Consider the following 21504-nt stretch of genomic DNA (forward strand, 5'->3'; position numbering starts at 1 on the left):
CTCTGCCTCCCCTCTGCTCGTACTCTGTCTCTCTTTCTCAAAAATAAATAAAATCTTAAAATTTTTTTTTAAAAAGCTATGTTGTCAAAGGTTGAGATTCAATAAAGTAAATGAAACATGCAGCTGCATCAAGGACATTGCTCAGTGAAGCTGGCTCTCCGCTCTCATTGACTGTGAGCGCATGGTGACCCTGCCAGTGCGGTTTGCAATGACAGCCTTGATTTTTCCTCAGGTGACAGTGGGTTTGCCACCATTGCTTTTGTACCATTGCCGCAAATCTCAACATGGTGAAAAAAGGCGACAGCATTTTAGTATGAGTAGGAAAACAGTCTTGACCTTGTGGATTCCCTGCCAGGCTCTCAGGACCCCTCGGGGGTTCACAGTTCACACTCAGAGAACCTCTGCTCTGGAGTACGCAGTGCAGTGCCTCGTGTGGGGTAGTCCTTTCACTGTCTGGCTGTGGAATAAATGTTTGACCGAAACCTGAATTTAGAAAGTCTTATTTGACTCTGCATCCAACCAGGGATTTTTGCACCAAGTTAGTGGAACAGATATCTAAATTAAAACGATTCTGGAAACTGTAGCGCAAAGTCCAGTATTTAACTGTTCACAGCCGCTCCAAAATTAACTTTAATGACAAAATTGGCTTCTTTTTCAGCAGAACATGGAATGGACCGGCCTGGTGTCTCAAAATTTTGGGAGTGAATCTGTCAGGGCACTGGGCACGACCTGATGACTGGCCAGAATCCACTGGGCTTGGCCAGGGCTTGGCTATGGTTAGACTGATTTAGAATTAGTTATACAGGGAGCAGCAAGATAATCCTGTTTTTCTTCTTGTTGTGTGCCATGTGGAATTTATCTAAGTGCCCAGTTCCCATGAATTTGTCAAGGAGGTAAGGAGTTCAGAGGTCAACCACATCCATGCTGCTTGCCTACACAAAAACTTCTCAGCTTGATTCTCCCCTGAGGTATGGAACAAAACATCCTTCTGAAACCTCTAGGGGACAAATTCCCTTCCTCTGTTTCCCTCCTGGAGTCACTTAAGCACTTAATTTAATGGGGGTCTTGTGAGCAGTAGCAACTAAGATCATGGGAGAATATTTAGCCATAGCTCACTATTGGCCTCGATCACAACTCTTCTCATGTTTAGCCACATCCCCAAAGACAGCTTAAGTGCTAGAGTACACGATTTTGTTCTAATGTTAAACTGGACACTGAGGATGACTGGGGAAATAGTTTTCCTTCCTTTCCATAGGCTTCTGTATAAGCTCCCTGTCAGCACCTGCTGTGGGACAGAATTCCAAGATGATATTTTACTGATCATATCCGTTTCCCTCAAATAAGAAAATATGGAGTATACAGCACGGGCATGTGGTATTAAGTCAAAAGGAAGTCCAATGATAAATGAGAGAGGTGTTGTTGAGATACAAAGAAGAAAAGCCAAAGCATTTTTAAGTGTGATATGTAATGATATCTTACCGTTTTCCACTGGGACTCATTTACTTCTTTGTATTGCAGTTCATACTCCAGGACTATCCATCCCTTCTGAACGTCTGCATTGGGCGGTGGTTCCCACCTCACCTGGATATCTGCGTGAATCCCCGTTAAACTGATGTTCAGTAGAGTCCAGTTGAGGCCAATGGGTGGATCTGGTTGCACTGTGCGTTTCGACAGAGAGTTAGTGCACAGAGAGACAGACAGGTACAGCTCGGTATTAATGGAGTGCTTTCTTCTGAAGAGACCAATTACTTCATGCATTTTTATTGTTTACGCTCCTAATTCTTTCAATATTCTTATTATACACTCATTTTATACGAGGGTACCATTTTTTTTTGACTTGAGTACGATCTGTTTTTAACTTTGAAGAAAACCCCTACAAAAAATTCCTTTTCAAGTCTACAACCTGACCTAAAACTTTTCTTGAGGATCTGCCATGTCTTACAATTCTTTTAGCCCCCAAAGAATTAATGCTTTGGGATTTTGGCAAAGGAATTCATTTTAACTCAAAACTGAAGGAACAGAGTCAGAAAGACCTACAGCATTTAAACATGTGGCTGTTTTGGAACCAGGGATCGAAAAGTCTTTTTTATTCCAAATTGCTTATTACCTGCGCCAAGGATCTTATATTAACTTCTGTATGGCTACCAGAACAATCCTTCCAAACACAGCACAGGCTCCTTAGCTTGTTGTCCTCCAGTCACATGTCATGACTTTTTTAGACATAAGAAGGATGGGCATTGCACTCTACTCTCAAATGGTGAGGAGTCAGGGTTTTCTGCCTTTTACCTAACTGCATGTGAACAATCTGAAACAGTGTTTTGCTTGGTTTCTACTGACATATTGTACATTCTCTGGTAAGTCGGCTGTATTCTGCTTATTAGGACCGCAAAGACCACAATTTCCCAAAGGTTGATGCAGAGAAATACGGATTCCAAAGCTAGGAACATATCTAAATTTACGTTCTAGATGGTTCCCAATAAATTATTGCACTTCATGTCTCAGTACAGAGGTTTTCAAAAATCACTTGCAGATACAGAGTAAAATGTACTTTCTTCTCTACTGTTTGTAGAAGGGTACCCAGAGTGCTGCAAAGTCTGGATCCCCAGAGTTGACCACAGATAAGCCTACAAATATATGCTCTGAGGAACCATAATTGGCTATTAAAATCTGGTGGTCAAAAGGGGAAGCTCTTGCATTTAACCAGAACTAAAACAGACTTCACTGTGAAGGAGCATGATAGTGCCCCCCCTTTTCCCCCGCACCCCCACCCCGTAGAGTGGACACAACTTAAAAAATTAGGAAATCCAAATTTAATAATGAACACATTTCAGAAGTTAAATTGGAGGGATTTGCAACACAGCTGAGCCACAGTATGGCTACAATAATGACAGTAATGCTTCACTCTTCTGAATTTGTTGGGGACTGAGCAATTCTGAGAGCCGAAACTTAACACTTTAAGAGACCAAATGTTTTTTGATGGAAAAATTTCAACTTATTACTCATGTTTCATCTTAAAAACTCCCCTTTCTGCTTTAAATAGAAGATATGGAACATGGTCTTTTTCTTTTCGCTTTTTAAATGTTTATTTATTTTTTGAGAGAGAGAGAGAGAGAGAGAGAGAGAGAGAATGAGCGGGGGAGGGGCAGAGAGAGAGAGAGAGAGAGAGAGAGAGAGACAGACTCTGAAGCAGGCTCCAGGCTCTGAGCTGTCAGCACAGAGCCCAACATCGAGATCGAACTCAGTAACTGTGAGATCATGACCTGAGCCAAAGTCAGAGGCTTAACCTACCGAGCCACCCAGGCGCCCTGAACATGGTATTTTTTGAGTGGACTCGTATCACCGTTACAAGCATAATAATAACCTCTCCCTTTCCTCCGTACATACTGTCACATGCTGTACTTGACAGGTCCTCCAAGATGTTGGAAAAGCACCTGAGACTGAATACATCCCCAGGCAGCCCTGGTCCTCTCCCCAGAATATGCTCCCTCCCCTGTCACTTTCCCTCTCTCTGTTGCTGGTGCCTCCATTCCTCCAGTCGTTCAGGGTGAAATTAGTGAGCTCTTCCTGGACTCATCCCTCTCTTACCACCCCCACAGTCTGTCAGTTGTACTTTCAAGACAGTCTCCGAGCCCAGCCACTGCCCACTGCTGCACCTCTCAACCCAGGCCTGCCGTTAGGGTTTTTTTACCCATGTTGCTGCATTAGCCTCCTGAACGGTCTCCTCCTGTTGTTATTGTCCTCATTTTTTAAATTTACTTATTTTTGAGAGAGAGAGAGCGAGCGAGCAGGAGAGCAGAGAGAGAGAGGAGAGAGAGAGAATCCCGAGCAGGTTCCATGCAGTCAGCACAGAGCCTGACATGGGGCTCCATCTCACAAACTGTTCGCTCATTACCTGAGCTGAAATCAGGAGTCAGACGCTTAACTGACTAAGCCACCAAGGCACCCTGGTCTTGATCCTCCTTCAGTCTATTCTCAACACAGTCCTCAATACACTTGTCACAGTGGTTACTTTCACACTTGATTTAGAGCATATCACTCATATAAAACCCTCCACAGCCTTCCTATCCCACTCCAAGTGGAAGCCAAAGTCATTCAACAGCTTCAGGTGAAGCCATTCAGGTACCATTCAGGTACATTCAGATACCATTCAGGTACTGTAGCTTTGCCTCTCAGCTCTCTCAGATGTGGCCTGTTCCAGGCCCCTCCTGGCTCACCCTGCGGCAGGTCCTCCCCAACCACGCTGTTCCTCAAGTGAGCAAAGGCAAGCTCCCACCACAGGAGCTTTACCCTAGCTGTGCCCTCTTGTTGATGTGATCTTTACCTCAGATGGATACAATGTTCTTTCATTTTTTTTCTCTCCCAGCAAAGCCAGCTCTGAAAACTCTATTAAAATTGCAACCTCTCCTGCATGCCTCTTCTCCTTCCCTATGTTAGTTTTCTTCATAGCCTTGTCTCTCTCCACCCCTATTGGGATAAGATCCCACGAGGGCAGACGTTTTCTTCTCCTGGCACCTAGAGATGTACTTGGCCCGAGGAAAAGACTCAATCGATATTTGCTGAATGAATGAATAACAAATGTCTAATAATACAGTGCTTTAAATCCAAAGACAAGCCCTGTAAGGTAGTAGGATACTCTCGTAATACATGAGGACGCTGAGGCCCATGGTTGTCATCTTAAGATCTATCAGGCTTACCTTGTTCCTTGCTGTCTCCCCCTCTCAGCTCCCTCCCTCCCTGCTATGGTTGTAATATCTGTCATCATCTTTTGTCTTGGTTATCACAAAGCCTTCTAACCTCTATCTTTGCTCCGTGCTACTCCAATCTACTCTCTCCACTGCAGGACGGATTTTCCTGAGACATTAGTAATGCGACCGTACAACTTTGAGATTAGGAACATGGACTCTGGAGTTATGCTGCATAGGTTCAAATCTCAGCTCTGCCTACTAGCTGTTTGACCTTGAGTTAGCCTTTAAATGCTCCGAGCCTCAGTTTCATCATCTGTAAAATGGGGATTATAATAGAATCTATCTCACATGGTTATTATACCCGACCCATAGGTAAGGGCTTTGTAAGTGTTAGTTAGCTATTACTATCCCCAGGTCATTTTCCTTCTTAAATATCTTTAAATGCACCTCTTGGCAGTAAGATACAGTCTTATCTTACTGGATACACTTATGATTTCACATAGGAACACTTACGATTTCTCTTGGCTGATCAGTCAGGCCTGCCTAACCGAGGCAGTTAGGTCTCCTGAGTCCTTCAACATTCTGTGCTGTTTGTCACTTCCGGAACTTAGTAGTTGTTGGAAGACACAGGCCAGCCTGTATACTTGGCAGCTCCCACTGATGCTTTCAGAAGGAAGTGAACTGACACGATTTCTGGGCACCCCTTTCTCATCCCTCAGGCCCAGTCAATCATCTGTATCTTTGGCCACTACCTCAGCTTACTACGTATTCCACACACCTTGAGTCCAGCACCTAAGACACGGTCCTGTGGTTATTTAACACATTGGACTCCCCTACTTGACCATATCTTACTCATTCTGTAGCCGCCATACCCAGCACAGTGCTCGGGGCATGGCAGGCCCTCAGTGAAGGCCAGTCACAGAAATGAGTGGGGCTAGCTATTGGCAGGGTCAGGATTAGAACATGGGTCTTGACCCGATATTCTTACTACTACCTATTCAGCCATTCAAAAGCTACATCTATTGATATTGGGGCATACACTGAATAGTCTCTCCAAGTTAAGCAGTCGGGTTCTCTTTTCTGCTTGTTCTTCTCCCTGACAGGCTATCAGATTTACTTGTTTCTGCCTGCAGCTTCTAGCCACATTCGCTCAGCCTCTTCTAGTCTGCTGATGCCTGGGAAACCACACACAAGCTTGTAAGAACAACACGTCTCAGAGGAACTTCAAGGAACTTCTATCTATAACAAATGAGCCTTTGTGGATAGATTCTGAGGCACCAATGTCATCTACTCAAAGTCCTTCTTTGGTTCTCTATATTTTGCTGTTTACACTATTCTAGTATAAACATAAAAATTCCAATTACAGTTGTTTGTTTTGTTTTGTTTCATTTCCCCTTGTGTCCGCATGATGGGCAAGGGATAATCTGTCTAGATCTTTCATTTAGTTCACTGAGCTGATTATCTCCACTGTTTGTCTTGAGGTCTTATAAACATGTTTTTAAACCGATTTGGGGTTATTTTGTAACTATAAAGTTCCAGAATTATTATGCCTTGTGATAAAGAAAATCTAGGCTTTGGCTATAGCAATGATAGGGATCAAAGGTCAACATATGTCAGATCTGAATATAATAATCCTATCGAATAATTAGGAATGAAGGAATCGTGGGAGTATGCTGAGTTTGTCTCTTGTGGTGGCACCCAAGAACACAATTCAGCTTTCAAGATCTCCTCAAGGAAAAGACTCTGGAAGGCTCCCATTCTTTTCTCGACAACATTTATCGCCATTTATGTTAGAGCCGACTTAAGTCCCCCGTGCCTTCTCTCTCTTGTTCACTGGCTGATCTCATGCCCTATAGAGCAGACTTCCATTCACCTAGATTACAATGACCAAGGCTTCCTACTTGAACACACTTGGACATTGAGGCTTCCCTGCTTACTTAATCTAAAGCCATGTCAAATAAAACACAAACCTGTGATTTACCTATTTCCTCAACAGAGAAACACTTTTGATCCACTGTACCACCATTGCTGGTTAGCTTGATACAGTAGGGTATCCAAATGGAGGTATAAGATGAATTAAAGTAACAGCTGTTTTCTCCAGCAGAGACATAATCGGGGCATTCTTTCCATTCTTGAGTCCACTCTTGAGTGCTCCTGAAATGGAGGGTAAAAGAGCATGAATTGTTCCAAGCATCATGCCACAGTTTAAGTCAAAGCGAAGAGCCCGACAGTCAGATTCAATAAACTGGAACACAAATATTTTACAAGCAAGTATTTTAGCAGCACCATTTCCAAGAAGTACCCCATCTGTGGACATCATCCATAGTGTCTGCAGACCGAGAGGAGGCCATTTGGGACATGGACTATAGCAAAAGCATCTGTTCATTAACTGCATACGAAGTGCCAGCTCCCAGATTAAGTCATTTGTGGTTAGGTACTTTATTGTCCACATTTTACAGATGAGGGTTCTGAGGCTTAAGGAGGTCTAAAATGTTCCTTTATTAAAACACTCCAGAGGGTCATCTCCCAAACTGTAAAGATTCCCAGAATACAATGGCTCTTTGGACTGGGTGTTTCCTCAGCTCATGGTGGAACATCGTGGGGAGGCATGTTCTCCAGGAGGAGGGACACTGAGATTTGGGTGGCTTTGAGGTGGAAAATTACCACACTACTCGGAATCACTATCATCTTCCCAAGGCTGTCTTATGCTTGGGCGAGTTATCCTGATGTCTTGAACTCCTTCCCATACTCCTGGTTCTTTCCTTAAGTGTATGAAGAGCCTTGGGAACACTGTAAACATGCTAGGCATCCAGGTGACATTTATGAAGCATGGGAATCCCAGCCTTTTTCTCCCCACCCGTAAACGAGACCAAAGGCCATGAACCCAGAAGTTAAAATAATTTTTCCAAACCTAGAAAGCAATTTTTTTCTATTTTGTAATTAGAGTGAATGTTTACTTATAATATAAAAAATGGAAACAAAATGGGCTCCACTGAATCCATGTGCTTGCCTATCTGTTCCTTTTTGTACTTTCTCTAAGAAAACAAATTCATATTTTCCTATATCTTGGATCTGATAAAAACACACAAACAGACAAACACAACGAATCACGGAGGAAAGATGGCCACATGGAGGATACCGAAGGAATCAGAGAAGCCACATCTCTGTAATTACATTCTGCCATACATTTATTCACTTCCGTCCTACTCTACAGAAAGCATCATTTACCCAGATGACCTAAAACACTGGCAGGGTGTGTGAGCTGGATGGAAAAGAGATGCTGGGAAGTTCACTGTGGAAGGAAGCAGAGGTTTGGGAAAGGAAATTCCCTGGTCAGCTGCCATGGGGACCTGAACAAAAATGCAGAGCAACCAAGGATTGCCCAGACTCAAGTCCACCACGGCAAGAACAGAGCAAACACGTGCTAGGATGTGACACAGCTCTCCAGAGTCCCATCCCTCTGGCTGACTGAATGAATGAGTTCAGCAAGCCATCTTTGGGGGGCCTACTATACAAGTACTACAGAAGCATTACACCTGGCACTAGCACTGTGTGGATACAATGGTTCATTCCTACCTTCAGGCTAGAAGAAGACGCAGAAATTACACCTGAGTACTTTTTATTTTTTTCTGTCTCCTGTATTCATTGCATTCATATTTAATAAGCACTGATTATATATCAAATACTGTGCTGGATATTAAGGGGATGCACGTGTGTCTAAGGAATGACTCCTGCCTCAGAGGGATGACTAAAAAGCTGTATTACAAAGCATCATGAGTTTGTGCTCACAAATAGTGCTAAAAGTTCAGAAGAAGGAATGATTGCTCTGTTCATGGAAGGCTTCAAGGTGGAGGTGGTGTTTCCAGCAAATACATGGCAACAGGGAAAGGAAGGAGGGAACAGAGTAGACAAAGGAATTGAGGTATGCAAGTATGGGCACGAGTGTGGTGAGGGAAATAGGAGACAATGGAATAAACGGGACAACTTAAATTAGAATTGCTACTTGGGTGGAGTAATTCATTATTTGCTTATTATTCATGAGGTATCAGCTGAGAAAAAGGCTTGTAAGTCAAGGAGACATAAAGCCAGGGAGTCTGTGACTGAATGAGAAGAAGGTGGGAATGACCTTGTGTAGGCTGAGGTGCTTGGGGCTGGTAGGCCAGACAGTGGGGGGTCTGTGAGACTCCTTCTCAGGGAGGGGTGCTGGGTAGCAGCGAGCGACAAGACTGTGGGGAAGGCAGGGACCGGAAGGAAGGGACGAGGGAGATAACACACACTTCCTTCTTTACCACTGTTTCTCAGGCTGGTCTATTGGCACTAGGAGGAAACTTGTGCAGTATGAGGGGGTCCTTGAGACAGGTGCTCATCAGCTGTTGGAAAGAATTTGGGATTAACATGGCCAGTGAACTGTTTCTTAACTCTGGTTGAGGTTCTCAAAAGTTGCATACCCTTGGATGAGAGGGAGATCCATCCCTGATGGGAAGTGTGAGTGGTGTGTGTATACATGCATGTACGTGTGTGTATGTGTACGTGTGTGTACGTGTGTATATGTGTATGTATGTGCATGTATACATTTGCGTGTATATGTGGACATGTGTGCGTGCATGTGTGTGTGTTAAGAATAATAGGAAAAGGATTTAAAACGTTAGGGCTAGGTGGGTCATTGACATATAGTATGGTTTATTTTATCTTGACTGTCAAGCTAAATAAAAGTGTATTCAGGAGAATGGTTTAGCAAGATTGTCCAGAGAAGTGAGCCTCTTATTTAATAGCATAGATACAAAATGTATTTAGCATAGTTGATAGTATAAAAGTTAGCATTAAAATGTAAAGATGTAGAACAGTGCCTGGCTGGTCTGGACTGTAATAGGGAGTTTAGCTCTGTGTTTTTACGGTTTCTCAACTTGTGACATCCCCATGGGGATGGGGACTGTATGAAAAATCTTGTTTAGATTATTCCAAATCCATGAGTTCCACAGAGCAAACAACTCAAGCACTTATCTTAAGCACCATGGGTTGAGAACAGTTAGTTCAAAACATGACTCCCAATGCCCTCCCCATCTTTAACCAAAGTTGAACTTTATTTTAAATAAATATTTAAAACTTCTTTTTAAACTCTTAAATTTAGACAGAAAAAACCCCCAAGAAACAAATGGACTCACAAAACAGAGACTCTGTTGCCTGCTTTCCCCGGTTGAATTTGTATGCAGGCAAGCAAAGCCATATGGAAACTACTCTCCCTTTGTCATGCCGCTAAGAGTTAAGTGCACTACGTTTGTTCCTAGTCTATCTTGTGAAATAGAAGGAAAGCTGTACAATGAGACCATCAGTAAAAATCAGAATAAAGAGCAGAAGAAATGCTTTCTATCCAAATGCTGTTCCATCTAGCAACTGGAAGAAAAATCCTAAAAGTAAAACATCGCTTATGTTCCAAGGACAGCTATTTTCATTACATACAGATCATGTGTTTCAGGCTTAAAATTCAACCTTTTCATTGGGAAAAAAAAAAAAGTAATGGTGCCCTTTCTCCCTTCTAATCTCCCCTACAACCTTGCATGGAAGATCAACTTCCCTTTAAAAGGCTAGGATATATATATATTGTAAGCATTTGTATTGAAAATGTCCCATGGGGCGCCTGGGTGGCTCAGTCGGTTGAGCGTCCGACTTCGGCTCAAGTCATGATCTCGTGGTCTGTGAGTTCGAGCCCCACGTCAGGCTCTGTGCTCACAGCTCAGAGCCTGGAGCCTGTTTCAGATTCTGTGTCTCCCTCTCTCTCTGACCCTCCCCCGTTCATGCTCTGTCTCTCTCTGTCTCAAAAATAAATAAACGTTAAAAAAAAAAATTAAAAAAAAATGTCCCAAATTTCTAAATGAAACTTACTGATAAAAACTGAAAAAAAAAAAAAAAAAAAGGCTAGGATAATTGGTTGAGGGGAGTGAGCACGGGGGAGGGCAGAGGCGTGGGATACAGCCTCAGGGACTGGGCCTTCCCATACACGCCCACTTTCTTCAAAACTCAGGCGTCTGCAGGCAAGGAGCTGAGAGCACAGCAACTCTGACAGGTTTCCCTGGAGCCTCCTGTTGGGGTGCCTGTGGGGTGCCTGTGGTTTGCATTCAGGTGGGGTCCTCTCCCAGGAGATGAGACCTGGCACCACCTCCATCCCAGGGGGGCAGAGACCGCTCCGTATCAGCTGCCCCTCCCTCCAGCTCACCTGGCTGGGAGCAGGGCCAGCCAAGCGTGTGGCTGCCTCTGGGCCCATCCTGTTGATGGCCTGACACGTTTAGGCTCCTCTGTGCTTTAGTTACCAAGGCCAGGCTGGTAAATGGAAAGCCCAGTGGCCCGGGCCCCTTCTATGCCCCTCCCTGTCCCCTCTGCTTCAGTTCTGGATGACATGCTGTCACAGTGTTGTATGTCAGGGAAGAGGGGTCATGGTTCTATACTTCCAGAAGTTGCCTGGGAACTGAATTCTAAGAAACAACGACAAGGGTCAGAAAGTGCATTTGTAGAGTCCTCTCTGTGCAAGGGGGCCAATGGGAAGTGTAACACATTTGTGTACTAGACGCTGTGGTCTGGGCCTGACACTCCAGGCCCTTTGATTCTGCCCTTCCTAGATAAACCGGGTGGGGGCTTATGCTATTTTGGCTAAATCTTCAAAGTAATTACAGTTTTGTAGAGAAAACAGAAAATACTGGTTTTGCAAGTTTGGGTTGGCTCTGATCACGAGGTTGAAGATGTGACAATTTTTTTCCCCTGGGATCCCAAACTCCATTAGGGCAACAGTTAACGACATCCTTCCGAATATGTTCGGGTTTCCCTGCCACCTGGTCACACTTTCCGTGGCATTTCTGTTAGCACAGAGCCAGGGTTTGGAACCGGGGTGCTGAGAGGCTGAGGGTGGGCAGAGGAGGCCTGGAGGCAAAGGTCTGTGATCCTGACAGAAGAGGGTAAGGAACAGATACATATTTGTGAGGGCTTTCTACCTTTCGGGTTATCTTTTTGCTCACGTTCAGATTTGGAGACTAGTGGGGTGGTAATAACCCGTTTTCATAAAATGGGCCCGACTCTGCTATTTCTTTATCCCGTTTAGCTCATTGTGCCTGCACAAATAACTTGTTTTGTTTCCACTGAGTTGGCTCTCTGTTGCTGAGGCAAAACCAGAAGAACTGTACCTCCAAAATCTCTCTTCACTCAACAGTCAATTCAACAGGCATTCAAGAGAGTTACCAAACATATACGCTTCCTGTCTGACTGTATTCACACAATCCAGCTTAGCCTCTTGGCCCCTACCTCTCTGTAGGGTCAGCCATAACAGAGAAAAAGTGCATTTGGTGCCCAACCTTGTCACCTCCGTGGGTACATCCAGGAGACCGCTCTCACACCCGGGAAGTGGGGAAGGCCAGTAGGGGTTGCTAACTCAAAGTATTTATTTGTAAATTGAGTACCCAGTTTTGCACTAAAAATGGTCTTAGAGCACACCAATAATCACTAATAGTAAAGAATCAAAAGTCGATTTGGTAAGCTCAGGCATTGGATTTCTGTATCATTATTATTTTAAAGGATTACTATATTATAAACAATAATAGCAGCTACCACTTGCTGAGTACGTACAATGTGCCAAGCACTGTGGTAAGCGTGTTTCATGTATTATCTAAAACATCCTCACAGACGTCATGAGACCAGGTCTATGATCTCCGTTTTGCAAATGAGGTGACTGAGCTGTGAAAAAACTACTTTGCCTGGTGTATGCAGTGAGTGCCAGCCAGGCTGAGATGTGGCTTTGTTGGCCCTGAGCCCATGTCCTGAACTGCTCACCACGTCTTCACTCCCTTTCCCCACTCCTCAGTGGGGGTAGATGGCATCCTCCTTGGACTGATAAACACCCCCACCCTGGGGTAAAGGGTCCTGGCTGACCTTACCTCTCGGCTTAGGCCTTCCCTGGGAGTTGGGTGGAAAAGGGGAAATGATAAAGTGTTTGAACCTAAAAATTTTAAAAAAGCAAAAAGGGACAACATAAGAGTGAACAGAAAGGGAAATAATTCTAGGGGAGAAGTCAGAAATAAACTACTTGGGTGGTGATGATACCGAGAGACTCTGTTTCACTCTTCCTCTGTCATTTTGCAAGACAACCAGTCAAAATGGAACGGAAAAGTATTACAGTTCCTTACTGAGTATAACTAATTTAACAGGAACATTGTCCATTTTTTACATAGAAACCAAGCTGAGTCTTTCAAAACATACATCTCTTCTAAAAGCCCACCACAGATAAAGTCAGATTCAAAGCCCAGCCGTGACCAGCAAGGCTTGGCACAGTCTGGCTCTGGCTAACCTTCTGAAGTCTTCAAACATCGCATCCCTACGTCTAGGCTTGTGCCATTCTTGCTGGCCTCCTGCTTTCCTCCAGCAGCTCAGCCTCAGGAGCTTTGCACTTGCAATGACCTCTGCCTGAACAGTTCCTCTCCCCGCCCCTGCAGATATTCATGTGGCCTCTCTCACTTCACTTATGTCTCTGCTATAATACAACACGCCAGCAAGGCCCACTGTGACCTCCTCATCTAAAGTATCACCAAGCTCCCTACACACACACACACACACACACACACACATACACACACATACACTTGGACTTATCCACACTTTCACATACTATCTCACATACGTTTACACATTCACACATTTTTGCACATCCACATACCCACTTTCACACATTCTCACATGCACATACTATTCACCCTCTTGCACACACACTTGTACACACTCCACACACACACTCATGCATATTCACACTTGCACCTACACTTTCACGCACTCACACATATGGTCACTCACTTTCACACACTCGCCCTCAGACACTCTCATGCACATGCATGTACTCACATACAGTGTGGACACTTTTTATCCTCTTTCTGGCTTTTACTTTTCTTAATAACCCATATTAGCAGCTGACATTTATTTTTAAATTTTTTATTGTCTGTCTTCCCCAGTTGGAAATGAAGCCCATGAGTCTAGGGCCTTTACCTTTTTTTGTAATCAATGCTATATCTCCAGTGCCTAAATAGTACTAAACACGTAGAAAGGGCTTAATTAATAATTTTTGACTAAATGAATACATTTAAGTCATCAAAATAAATTATTTCCATCTCCACCACTGCATGCAGTTCAGTATACTTTCATCAGAAAATCCATGGAGGAAAAAGTGAGAAAGGCACGAAGGCTGCACCTTCTAATATAGAACAGCTGTGTGGATCCTGGGCTCTTGAAGCCACGACGAACCCCATCTGTCCAGTGGCACGAAAAAGTCTCTAGTTCAGGTGAACGGCACTTGGTGAACTTAGGCTTCCCAGAAGAATCTGCAGAGTAAGCAGAAAAGGCAAAGCATGAAATCAGGAGGGTAATGTATGGTCCTAATAAAACACCTATTTAAAGTGGTAAAGAAGAACCACTTTTTCTAGACACAGTCTTTTCCTGGGTCACAGTTTCAGAGTTTGTTGCCTGCTAGTTATTTCTCTGTCAGCTCTTGATTCCAGGAGCAAACTGTTTTGTCTTCATTGCAAACATTATTTTTTAGGGCCTATTTAAGAAGCCAGAGCTAGAGAGAAGGTTTATTTGGAAGGTGACCCCAGGGACAGGAAGTAAGGGCAAGGAGGAGAGGGAAGGGGAGAGTTACCATAGTGGCCAGCTAGGGCCCAACTCCACAGCGGACCCTCTGAAAAGCTGTAGAGTGTGTCCTAGAGAAGGATGGGAGGCTGGGCTGTTTATCCACCAACTCCCACCACCCATTGCTTGAAGGCTACCCTGGGGGTGTTCATGCACCTGCACATGGGCTGAAGGTCCTGCCTGACTTGGGAGAGGCCTGGGCAGGCACCTGAAATGTCCCGGCAAGGTTCATGATGGCGACTGTCCACCACAGATGCATGCACTGACATCAGGTGGGACAAAGGATGTGGCGTGGGATCACAGCTTCCACTATAGGGTTGTTCCTCCCTTTATGGATTGTTGGATAAAAAGCCACTTAGGTTTGCATTCTTTTAAAAGATTCAGCCATTACCTGCATTAAATAGATGATGACTAAAAAATTCATGCATACGTATGTGTCAACTCTAGTTTGGGAAATGATGACTGCCCCTAAGTGTTAGGATATTAGCCCAAACTCCTCTGCATCTATGAAATCTGCAGCAGACAAGTCTGAGGCAAAACCGATTTTTCTATATCAATTCTCATTGTTCTCTGACTTCCATGGCCTTTTTTGGAGATAGCCAAGTTTCTTTTTTCTTTTTTTCCTCTCCTTATCTGATTCTACTTCAATTATACTGTAAACTTAATACATTTGTTCTCTGATCTAAAGCTCTCATCCCTGAGCGACAGGGAGGCTCTCAATTTTAAAGTACCTTTATAAATACTTTAAAACATACTTTAAAAATAAACAGCATGCAACCAAACACATACAAATTCCTGATTCCAAGTTCCAGGTTCACATCTGGTGTTCTGAACCAAAACATGCCTCCTTTTTTTCCTTTGTCAACCTCGTAATGAATGGGATGTTATAAACCTTCTAAATAAATCCATCATTCAACCATCCACTCGACAAACACTTACTAAACATCTACTTAGTGCCAGGTTCTCTTCCAAGAGTAGAGCAGGAAACAAAACTGCTAACATTCTGGTCCTTATGGAATTTCCCTTCCAGTGGGGGCTGGGGGGAGGGGGAGTCCCATGTAGAAAAATGAGCAGGGTAAGGACATAATGGGCTGGGAAATAGAGGCCCCATCCTCCTTCCACTGACACCCATATTAATGCAGCAAAGAAGCTCAGGCTGGGGAAATGTGTCCTTGTTTCTGAACACCGGCTGCCCCAAATAGTCTGGCCACAAGAAAATGAATCTTCAGGAAATCCTGAGTTGCAGACAGGTCCTGCAACCTATCTGCAGATGGGGGTGGCAGAATGTCTTTATTAATAAAATTCCATGGTCATATTGTTGTAAGAAATATTCCTTTTCCTGTATTAGCTAAGGGATTCACAGAGTTTTGGGGAATGGATAGGATCTGCTCGGTACCAAGGGCAGATGGTCAGCCCTCTCTAGGTGGTCAGCATTTAAGAACCCTCCTGAGAGCACTGAAGTGTAGGAGCCTGTGTGAGCTGCTACAAGTGAATATAGTGAACAGGGTGTGTGTTTTGTTAGGTAAGCACCTATTATACGGTAGAGTATCTGGAAAAGTTCCTTTTTCTATCAGCTGAAGCACTGAAAAGGGTATTTTCAGATCCTTCCAGAAAATAAGTAATTAATAAAACATATTTAAGCCACCACTACTTTTAATTCCTGCAGGTGTGAGGACAGTCTTGCATATTGTGACTACTTCTCTGCATACAAGGCAAGAAGAGGAAATGTGCCGGGTTGCAAAGTGAGAGATCCGTGTTCTAGTCCTGGCTCTGATACTATTTAGCCCTGTTCTTCCCAAGCTGTTTGGGCCTCAGGCTCCTCAATAGAGAGGCTGGAAGAGATGAGATCCAAGGTACTTTACAACTTCATTTTTACAATGAAATGACATATACCACCACTAATAACAACGTACACAACCAAAACGTAATTTTGGCATTTGAAACAACCAGAGAGCACCAAAAGGAAACACTACTCAGTTTCTTCTATTCTCTGTGCCACAAGCCTGCCACATCATGGCAAGAATAGTAAACCCAACTCAAAAACTTGAAACAGAAAGGAAAAAAAAAACCAAAACTCTGTTAGCTGGGGAGAAAAAAACTTAAAAAATTTAATTTAAAACACATTTTTCTTACTTAAACATAGTACTCTTGTTTATTCTGTTTCCTTTTAACTCCAGATGTATAGAAAGCCCTGTATTATCTTCTCATTATACATAAGAAATAGGAGATTTCTGGCTGTGGTGCTAATGTGATGAAGTGTGTGCCTACACAGGCATTCAGATACAGACCTAGTGCAGCAAAGCTATTTTTAACTTGTCTTTTTTTGGTGTGTATTTTCACGGTCCACCCTCCTTTCCCTACCTTCCTCCTTTCTTTTCCTCTTTCTTTTTTCTTTCTTTCTTTTCTTTTCTTTCTTTCTTTCTTTCTTTCTTTCTTTCTTTCTTTCTTTCTTTCTCTTCCTTCCTTCCTTCCTTCCTTCCTTCCTTCCTTCCTTCCTTCCTTCCTTCCTTCCTTCCACATGGGTATGTCCTGCTAAGTGCTGTAGACAGGACTAAATTCTCAATGGCCCCAATGATCCCTGCTTCCTATCATTTATAAGTTTATGTATTTAATCTCCTTGAATAACTTGCTAATCTAATCTACAGAATGTGGCAGCATCGAGGGGATGTCGTATCTGTGATTAGACTGTGAAAACTGTGGCTTCCACCTCAGCAGACTTTCATTCTTCTTGGTTTTGATGAAGAAAGCTGCTGTGTTGGTGAGAACCACATGAAAAGGGACTGAAGTGGCCTTTGGCCAATAACTAGCAAGAAAATGAGGCCCTTAGTCTAACAACCCTTGAAGAACTGAATCCTGCCAGCAACCACACAAGCAAGGATGGAAGCTGATCCTTCCCCAGTCTGGCCTCAGATGAGACCAAGCCCCAGCTGGCACTTTGCAGCCTTCTGAGAGTCTGAGTAGCAGAAGTCCCAACTGATGGGCTAATTTGGAGGAAGGGTAGGGAATAATATTAGCTGAATTCTATTTATACTGAATAAATGAATCCAATGTATCAGAACTTGAAAGTGGTGTTCAACAATGGCATAAGCCACTTTTCTTAGCAAATGGAATGCCTTACGGTGCATGTGGGGAAGTATGTAACTTCTCTGTTGGAGGCAAGAAGAACTGTAGTGTAGCTGGCTGCTTAGCTTCTTCGCTGTTGCTTCCTGCTTCAGCTATTACTACTGTGGCTGAAGATAGCTGGCATTTCTAATGTTCAGCTCCTTAGTGTCATGCTGAGGTTTTTCCAAGTCTAAGAGGTACTGGCCTAAACTTAAAATGAGCACCTCTCTGATTATCTCTGAAAATCCTAGTAGAAGCTTGCTTTTTTTTTTTAAGTTTATTTATTTATATTGAGACAGACAGAGAGCGCGAGAGAGAGAGAGAGAGAGCAAGAAACTGCACATGCATGCATGCAGGGCAGGGGCAGAGAGAGAGAGGGAGAGAGAGAGAGAATCCCAAACAGGCTCTGCACTGTCAGCACAGAGCTGGAGTGAGTCTCAAACTCATGAACAGTGAGATCATGACCCGAGCGGAAATCAAGAATCGGATGCAACTGACTGAGCCACCCAGGCCCCCAGAAGCTTGTTTTACATTTCATTATAAAGACAACAAATGGCTATTATACATTCTCAGGTCCTCTCTGATGAGCCACAAACAATAATTTTGAACTAGTATAATTCCTGCTCTTTCATGTTTTTTTTTTTAGCCTAAATCTAGAGACAGTGTAGTTCAATATCCACTTATAGTATCTCTGTAAAGAAGGTTGCACTTCACAAGAGAGCTTACCTTTGGCCCTTACTAGAAGAATTGAGTATTCTAACTCGAGTGGTCCCACATTTTGAAGAAATGTTAGTATTAACACTGATCAGCACTCAAAATCTTGAGAACAGATTTGGTATTTATTTTTATTTTCTCTTTGGAGCCTTTATTTTGAAAATGTGGATTTTGACTTGCAACTCTGTATTTATTTTAGTTATAATTACCATGTTACATACATCACCTTCCACCTTATATCATGTTGAATACTTTACATATATTGTCTCCTTTAATACTAACAATGATTACAGAAGGTGGGCATTATATCCACTTAGAGATGGGTGAAAAACTGGAGTTTAGAGAAGTGAGTTGCCCATGTTTATACTGCTGTAGGAAGCAGAGGTGAGACTGAAATACAGGTGGTGTGTGATTTTCGGTCTAAAGTCAGAACTAGCAAAAAAACAGTAGCTTTTTTGTTAGACAATTTTCTCTGGCTTCTCAAAAAATTCCCAGAAGGGAAAAATGACAAGCTCAGATGTGCTCTTGATTCAATTCTCAGAAATCAGTAACCTGGCAAGCCCTAAGAGCAGCATTTCCTAATTGTAATTGCACAGTGGAATCAACAGGGGAGCTTTAAAAAATACTGATGCCTTGGCCTACTCCCAGAGACTTGAGTCAATTTGTCTGGGGTGCAGCCAGGTTATCACTATTTTAAAAATTTTTTTCAATGTTTATTAATTTTTGAGAGACAGACAGAGACAGAGAGAGAGGGAGGGAGACAGAGAATCCGAAGCAGGCTCCAGGTTCTGAGCTGTCAGCACAGAGCCCAACACAGGGCTTGAACCCATGAACACTGAGATCATGATCTGAGCTGAAGTCAGACGCTTAACTGACTGAGCTACCCAGGCACCCCGGGTTATCACAATTTTTAAAAGGTCCCCATGTGTTTGCAATGTGTTTGCAATGGCACAGGCTGAGAGCTATGTAGAGAAATAAAGTTATAAGTAAGCACTGAAAAGTTGGCTTTATACATTATTAGGTTCTCTGATCAGTTCTAGCAGAGCTTTGTATCAAGAGTAACTCTTGGTTTGAGCACCTGGCTGGTTCAGTTGGTAGAGCATGCAGCTCTTCATCTTGGGGTCGTGAGTTCAAGCCCCACACTGAGCGCAGAGCTTAAAAATAAAAAAAGAGTGACACCTGGTATAAACTCCCATGAGCTTCATACAGGAGGGTGTGGGAAAGATATGAATATTAACTTTCACCTCAAAAGAGTAAAATAATCCTTCATGACGAGCACTGGAGAACTAAGAGATATTTTAAACAGGTGCACAAATGGTACATGTCTCAATGCTAATCCTGCCTAAACTTCTGATAAGACTATAAAACGGCAATGGGAATTATTAAGAAGTTAAACCGGTATTCTTACTGCAGTTATCATTTAGAAAGCTTGAAGAGGGTTCTACCAAATTCACGTCTTTAAATGATGATCGAATGACAATGTGTTCAAACTGCAATGATAGAAGAACAGTGTCGGGGGGGCTGGAGGTCCCTCTGGTTGCAACACGTCACCGTTGACAGTGACCATGGCTGATTCTGCCAGTCAGACCGGCTGGGGTGGCCAAGGTTGGCTCCCCTCTTCACTGGCCAGTGGCTCTCCCCTTGGGGGGAGATGATCTTCCTGACAGTATGCAGAGCGAGAATGTCAAGTAGCAGTTACACACTGAAGAAGTCTTGTGTTCTTACTCTCCCTCACCAGACACGCTTTTCTATCCTCTACTCATGACAAAGAAAAAACAAAAACAAAGGAAATCACACACCAGTTCCCAAAGTTGGCTTGGTGCTGGGTGTTAGGGGAAAGGGAAGAAGAGGAGGGGAAGGTTGGCGGGAAAGGACAACCTTCTTCAGAGAGCTCTGGGTTGTGGACTGGAAGGCACTCAGCAGTCACCTGCCCCGAAATGTGGAACATCCACTGGACCACATCATGAAAGAGGAAATATTACAATGAGAGAGAAGCATGACACACATTGGACCAGATGCCTTTTGGGTCCTTTTTGGTAGATCTGAGCTCTGCTACGAGTAATCATCATATAAGTGTTTGCTGTGGTTATTATTTCCATCCTCGCAGTCAGCTGGGACTGCCAATTTATGGTTTGTTAACTGTTGCTACCTATGAAGAGCAAATGCTGAGCACGCTGCTAGATCTGAAATTTATCCTCCATTTTACATGTAATTATAAGTCCACTAGTGCTAGTTAACCCACATGAAGTGTATGTGGTCATATCGTGACAGCTATTTCCCTCACGGTTTAGAGGTGATTTTCTGTGGTTATCTTCTAGATAGTCATAACTACTGAAGTCTGAGTTCTAGATAACTAGAAGATGTTGCTATATTATTATATATTAGTATTGAAATAAAAAAAATCCAAGCACAGCCTTTCTCTGTGTTTTCTTGAGAAGCAGTTAAAAAAGAATGCTGTAAGTCTATGAAGAAGCAGCAGGAAGGAAAATTAGGGGCACCTCAGGCAGGCACTGTGGGGCTGGCCCAAGAGGATCTCTGGAACACTGAGAATGCTATGTGATGCTTTTCTCTAGTGACCCGGGTACCCGTGGCACAAGTGTTATCAGCTTCTTGGCAATGATCTTTTCAGAAAAAGCCCATTAAAACAGAAGAGGGCTGAATTGGAATTTGGAGAGTTCTGGTTCTGTCATGAAGAGTCCCTCCAACTATTTCAACTCTCTGAGCCAAAGCCACCCTGAATGGAATGGGCTGGGTGGTTGAATCATATTTTTAAGGTTTTTCCATTTCATTTATTTGTAGAGGAATCCAGCCTGTAAGTATTTGCTGGGGCTTCCTGGGGATGGGGTTCTGTACTGAGGGGTCCTGGGTTTTACACAGTACTTGTAAACAGATTCAGAGGACTAAGCCTCCCCCCCCCACCGCTTGTGGGGGTCCTCCCTTTTGAAGCTCTGCTTTGAGGCCACATATCTATTTCCAAAGTACTTCTGTCATTTACAAAGTGCTCTTCTATCTGAAGAGCTTCAGGAAATCAGTGATTCCTCCTTATACACACTCCCTTTCACTGAAGGTCATGTCCTTGATGGATGCTGGTCAAAATATGGTAAAAGAAATCTGTAAACTTCCTGGTTGATCACTATTGTCAAAAGTCACTGGGGGCACCTGGGTGGCTCGGTCGGTTAAGCGTCCGACTTCGGCTCAGGTCATGATCTCGCGGTTCGTGAGTTCGAGCCCCGCGTCGGGCTCTGTGCTGACAGCTCAGAGCCTGGAGCCTGTTTCAGATTCTGTGTCTCCCTCTCTCTGACCCTCCCCCGTTCATGCTCTGTCTCTCTCTGTCTCAAAAATAAATAAA

The 21504-nt window shown here is 43.4% G+C and overlaps 1 protein-coding gene across 3 annotated transcripts in view; it reads right to left on the bottom strand.

Moving 5' to 3' along the window:
* GHR (growth hormone receptor) overlaps window positions 1-21504 on the bottom strand; it is a 272895-nt gene that overhangs the window by 16999 nt on the left and 234392 nt on the right. For all 3 annotated transcript variants that reach the window (XM_043599152.1, XM_043599144.1, XM_043599136.1), the window contains 3 exons: window positions 13903-14032; window positions 6667-6839; window positions 1480-1658 (listed from right to left, as the gene is read on the bottom strand). In XM_043599152.1, coding sequence (XP_043455087.1) covers window positions 1480-1658; window positions 6667-6839; window positions 13903-14032 — 482 coding nt within the window. The remainder of the gene's footprint in view (window positions 1-1479; window positions 1659-6666; window positions 6840-13902; window positions 14033-21504) is intronic.

The sequence above is a fragment of the Prionailurus bengalensis genome, chromosome A1 (assembly GCF_016509475.1).
Source record: "Prionailurus bengalensis isolate Pbe53 chromosome A1, Fcat_Pben_1.1_paternal_pri, whole genome shotgun sequence".
Taxonomy (NCBI): domain Eukaryota; kingdom Metazoa; phylum Chordata; class Mammalia; order Carnivora; family Felidae; genus Prionailurus; species Prionailurus bengalensis.